Source organism: Lolium rigidum, chromosome 6, assembly GCF_022539505.1.
Source record: "Lolium rigidum isolate FL_2022 chromosome 6, APGP_CSIRO_Lrig_0.1, whole genome shotgun sequence".
Lineage (NCBI taxonomy): Eukaryota > Viridiplantae > Streptophyta > Magnoliopsida > Poales > Poaceae > Lolium > Lolium rigidum.
Window position 1 is genome coordinate 156099705 of NC_061513.1, and position 6096 is coordinate 156105800.

At 46.2% G+C, this 6096-nt stretch overlaps 1 protein-coding gene across 1 annotated transcript; it reads right to left on the minus strand.

The window, feature by feature from the left end:
* Positions 1–4520: 4520 nt before the first annotated feature.
* On the minus strand, positions 4521–5716 carry LOC124660674 (zinc-finger homeodomain protein 5-like). Its single transcript, XM_047198496.1, has one exon. It carries the CDS (start codon positions 5579–5581, stop codon positions 4838–4840), a length of 744 nt encoding a protein of 247 aa, XP_047054452.1. The 5' UTR covers positions 5582–5716; the 3' UTR covers positions 4521–4837.
* Positions 5717–6096: the final 380 nt, after the last annotated feature.

Genomic DNA, 6096 nt, shown 5'->3' on the forward strand with positions numbered 1-6096 from the left:
TTACACTGACAGCGTTTAAATTAGTCTGTTAGTACGTGTGATTTCTTAGATATCCTGCTCACTATTAGCTTAGCTGCTGAGACCGAAACGGTCGTTTTCTAATAGACTAAGACACCTGGCTTTGCAAATAAGTTTATCTGATGAACTGCTTCTAGACTGAATCCCAGCCTGGTGCAGCAACTTTGAATCTGTCCTAAGTTTTGTTGAATCTGGTAGGTCTCTATGTTTATATATGATGATAAAAATGCTGGAGGTAGTAAAGCACGACTATACATCGAAAATACCAACTCTTAGGAGACTATACATGTGTTATTAACTCTCATTTAGGATAAAAGTCAACATGCACTCTTAGGTTCATTACATACATTTTAAATCATGCTTAATTGTGTGTTGATGTCAAAATGGTCGTATAGGTTTGTCTGTATTTAGAAGATTAGTAGTTATCTGTCCTTTTCTCCAAATGAATATTCGAGTTGAATTCTTCTCAAAATTTATAAGCCGTAAATAATACTACTCTACAAGATCTTTAGATGTTGAAGTGTCCTCTTCTTTTTTTCTTTGCCTGTAATCTTGAGGGTATCCAGCGCGTTACATCCTTGTCAACCTTTTTCCTCCTTGGTATTCTTGGTCCTCACAATCCCTCGAAACCAAATCCTTGTAATCCAACTTGCCGATACCAGATGGAGACATACCATGCGATTACCGGTTGTGCGTGGAAATCCAGTCGGCCACTTGTACGAACCATTCCGCATACACGGCAACCCATCCTAATCTGTTACAGTGTCTATGGAGTATGGGCATCGACAAAAAGTGATGGAGCGTACGGCGGTGAGGCGAGAAGCTAGAGACCCTTCTTTACACATCAGTTTCGATCATCGGAATGATTTTGCTCGTGAGAGCAATTCCAATAGTATAGCCAACTTGCTGGCTATAACAAGATATCATATCATGTGTAGTCATCATATAGCTAACCAGTGGCGGAGCTTGAAAAAAAAGCTGGGGGGCGAAAGAACACAAAAAACTGGAACAATGGAATTTTTTTTGAATATGCAGACTTGAGACAAATATATATTGATATTGGCCACATTGGTTGCAAAATACATATGTGACGACATCACATATTGATATATATATATACTAGAGACTACAGCAAAATGGAACTAGAAGTAACTACACTACTATTTGATCATACCGAGCCTTCATACCGAGCCTTGTCTGCCTTGACGAAATCACATGGTCCATGGAGGCACTAAAGATCAGCTTTCCGATCACCCTTCCTCTTAAATTCTGTTAAAACAGACTCAAAATCATACTTCTCAGCAATTTCACGTTCTATGTGAACTACCAAATTATTAGCAAGATTCACATCTCCCATTTTATTACGCAGCCTTGTCTTGATGATCTTCAAACTTGAAAATGCACGTTCTGCGCTTGCTGTAGAAACTGGAAGAGTTACAAGTAGACGGAGTAATCTGACAATAAGATTGTAGATAGCATCTCTTCCCGTCTCAACAAGGCAATGGCAAAGGTCTGTCAAGGTTGATATTTTTTTTTTTATTCGCAAAAAAAAAGGTTGATATATTTTTCAATTCTTCATCATTAGAAGCATCAATAACAAAGGGTTTCAGCTGCTGTTCTAATCCATAGCGGTCTTGTTGAGTAAAATCTGCGGGGTAGTACTTCTTTACTAACTCACATATATCACTGCCTTTAAAAGACTTAAATCTGTTTCTAGGAATTAGAGTGGCACTGGTGGATAGAAGATCCATTATCTTCTCACTGAACCTGCGATCCAATTCATGTAGCTGGCAATCAATAGTTGCACGGAATATCTCCACTCGAAAATATTGCTCCTTAGTGAAATGATCAGGTTGATGCCGTGCTCGACCTCCACGCATGATATAAGTTTCCCCCATGTCCGGAATCGTGGTGCCATGCTCTACACAAAAATCAACAACTGTGAAGAAGAATTGTTCCCAACCGTCATCTGACCTCAACTGAAGAAGACACTCTTTTGTAGCAGATACTAGACGAACATCATTTACAATGTCTTGTGATCTTAGTTGTAAAGCTTGGCCAAGTCCTTCGATTATCTCTAGTATCTCCTTCATCATACATAATACAAAGACAAACTCAAAAGAAGATAAATAGCTGAAAGAAGTGTCAGCATCAGCGCGTGTTGTTCCAGCAATTGATCCATCAGCAGCCATATCTTGTATCACAACATTTACTGCATTGAATAATTTCATAAGGCTGAGAACTGAACCATAGTGAGAACCCCACCTAGTGTCCCCAGGCCGTTTAAGTGATCTGATTTGGTTTTCCCCTTGACCGGTTTCAACTCTTCCACTTTCTATCAAACGTGCTAGCTCTACCAGCTGGGCATCATGGAGTTCATCATGGCGCTTTGAGGATGAATCAGCGGTGTTTATGATAAAGATTAGCTGCTGAAAAAACTGGGCAACAGGAACCACCTCCTTGGATGCATCTACTAGTGCGAGTTGCAATCTATGAGCATAACAATGAACATAGTATGCATATGGGCATTCCTTAAGAAATAGTGATTGCAATCCATTCAGCTCTCCTCTCATGTTGCTAGCACCGTCATATCCCTGTCCTCTAAGGTTCTGAATATCAAAACCATAGTTGGATAATACTGAGCACAATTCATCTTTCAATGTTAGAGCCTTAGTATTAGCCACATGTATCAACTCAAAGAACCGCTCTTGTGAACAACCCATCTTATCAACAAATCTGAAAACCAATGCCATTTGTTCTCTTTTTGCAACATCACATGTCTCATCCACAAGAATAGAGAATTTAGAGTCCCCAATTTCTTCACGAATATGTCTCCTAACTTTAGATGCATATATGCTCAAGATTTCCATCTGAATTTCTGGAGATGTGTACTTACAGTTGTATGGAGAATTCCCCAAGATGACATTGGCAAGATCGAGATTGAACTCTGCAAGAAGCTTTAACAATTCAAGAAAGTTCCCTTGATTTTTTGAGTTAGCTTTCTCATCATGTCCTCTGAAAGCACAAGACTGGAATGTGAGCCACCGGATAGCTGCAACTGAAGCTTTAAGTCTTAGACGATTTCTATCTACTTTTTCCTGATCCTTTGCTGCAACAACATTTTCTATATGTCCTGGTTGATTCATCAATGCTCGACATTCTGTGACTGCATTGTTATGCGGTGAGCAAGGCCCAGAACCTACATACCCTAAGAATGCACAAGATTTTCCATCATTCACCTTCTTCCATTTCTCAAATCCATGAACTGAGAATACATCAGAACCACCTTTTGCTAAGATATTTCTGCTGGAAACAAAGCAGAATAGACAATAGGCACGATGACTCTCTTGCGAGTACTCTAACCATGATGGGAAAAGACTGAACCAATTGTATCAGAAGCGATGTTGATGGCCTTTTTTACCAGAACCTTCATAATGCTTCAGACGAGGTTGCATTGGACCAAGCATCAAATAAGCTCTCCGCACACGATCTCTTTGATCAAGTGGATATCGCCAAATCTGTGGACGCAATGCAGGGTCTCGCTCCAAAAATTCAATACCTCGAAATATAACAGGACCTACAGCTGCAGATGCTTCACTTGCTTGAGGTGCTTCTTGCCCCTGTTCCAGTTTAAGAAGTGGTTCATGATGTTCTAGTGGTGGCTGTTCCAATTCAAGAAGCAGAGGCAAATTCTGTTCTTCAACATCCTCTGTTCTTTGTCTTTTGAAGTATGATGCGATCTTGCCCTTTTTTCCCATCTTCAGTCCAATTCACAAGCTGATCTACCAAGTACCAATACAAGAAACAAGTAAATAAAATTCCTCACAAAATTCCTAAGGCAAGAACAACAAGAATCAAGGTGGGTTGCGGGTTGCTAACCAGGTTATGTCGCCGCGCGCGCTCGTGTGAGCGGGGGCGTGCAGCGCGTGCTCCGGGCCTCCGGCCGTCCGTCGATGGGGGGAGGGGAGGCGGGCGACGGCGATGTGGGGACTGGGGAGGCAGGGGACCGAGCAGGGGAGGGGCGGCGTCGCGGCGGCGGCGATGTGCGTGTCGCCTGTCGGCCACCGTGAGCGAGATGCTCTCGTCCCTAGCCTGTGGAGTTGTGTCTCGGCCCTGGGGGGGCAGAATGTTTGGGCCTGGGGGGGCAGAATATCGTATTTGGGCCAACCTTGCCTAACTAATACGTAGTCACAAAAAAAATTTCGTTGGGCTGGGGCGCTGCCCCCCCTGAATTGTACATAGCTCCGTCGTTGTAGCTAACATGTATAATAGTTGGCTATAAGAATTAAGCACTTTACTAACATATGGTCCACCTTTCACTCTCACAAAGTGCCTAGAAGCACGTGCAAGAGCTGGCTATTTCATAGTAGCCCACCTCCCTTCTCTCTCCTCTTCTCTTTCCTCCAACTCATCTAAAATATATTATTTAATATCTTATAGTCAGCTGACTGGACTCTATTGTACTTGCTCTGATGTTCTACAGTATTATAATGGCACTATGATGACTAATCCTAGTTCAATCGTTGTTGATGTTTGGTCTACAGAATAAGGCATAGTACTACACTGCACTTTGTACGTAGTAAATTTCTCAAAAGAATGTAAACAAAAAAATACATCCCTAGAATCCAACCAATATCCCTACCATGAATGAGCATGTACTAGTATTATTGTAGAAGAGAAGCAAGAGCGATCAGCTCATTAAGAAGACAAAAATGGAAAGAAGATGAATCAACAAGGCCTCCGCTAGTTCCTTAATCAATTCTCCTTTTGCGGAAGCAGCCAGGAGCGGTGGCTGCTACTGTGAGTGAGCCTGCCATGGCTACTGCTGCTGCTCTTGCCTCAGCTCCTGAAGCTTCTCCTCCTGCGGCTGCTGCTGCCCCCTACCGGCGCTACTCTGCTTGTTGTTGTGCATCCAGACCTTGAGCGCCTGCCTCCGGACCCCGGCGTGCGCGCAGAAGTGCTCCACCGCCGCCTCGTCCTGCCGCTGCATCCTCCACCCGACGCGCTCCGCGAACGCCAGCATCTGCTCCTTCTGCTCCCGCGTGAAGGTCGTCCTCGACCGCTTCCGCGGCGCCGGCGCCAGCGGCCCGTGCCGCTCTTCGCTGGAGGACTCGGTCGTCGTGCCGGTCCCGCCGCTCGGCACGGGCCCGTAGGCGAACGGCGGACGCTGGTGCTGGTGGTGCGGGTTCTTGCTTGCTGCTGCCGGCGGCGGCGGGAGCAGCGCCAACGGCGCGCGCGCGCTGGCGGCCAGCAGAGGCATGTGCGCGCGGGCGCGGCCAGGGGAGGGGTCGCGGCGGTGGAAGCTGCGGTGGCAGCCGCAGGCGGCGCAGGCGAGCGGGTCCTCGGCGGAGGTTGCCATGAACTCGCAGCACCCGTCCACGACGTGCCCGCCCGCGGCCGCCGCGTGGTTGCGGAGGCACTCGTGGTACTGGCTCATCGCCGCCGCCTCCGCGTGCATGCCGTTGGCGGCGGCGCCGCCTCGGTGGATTGCTGCCGCGGGCGGGGCGCCGGCGCCCTCGTCGCCGCTGTCCCAGTCCCCGTCCTCCTGCACCATGGATTCCATGATTGCGCGTGTAGAAATAGAGCGCGCGCGTGTGCTTGTCAACCTGCAGCACGGCTGACGCGTATGGTAGGAATAGTGCGTGGACGTGGTGCTCGCGGAGAGCGTCGCGTCGCGTCCGGGATATTTTTTGGAACCTGTCAATGTGTCAAAGGGATCGGCCTGCTTCGGTGCTGCGACTTGCCGCGTCTGACTTGTTGTTCCTCACTCGGCAGCGCTGATGGTTTGTCTGCGGAAAACGCTACTCCTTCCATCCATAGTAAGTACTACATCTTTACTATTTTTCTTACAATTATATTGCAGCTGGGGATAGCGTGCACTTTGACATCAAACATTCGACAAATCTCAGCTGTCAATCATCTCAAAATTCCTATCATATCACGTCCACCGTCAAACACAGATACCGAGGACATACAGGAGGAAACACACAGAAGGAAATACACTTAAAGACATCAATCAACGAAATTGGTATACTGCGTCAATCAAGAAAATTGGTATACTGCCTCAATCAAGGACAA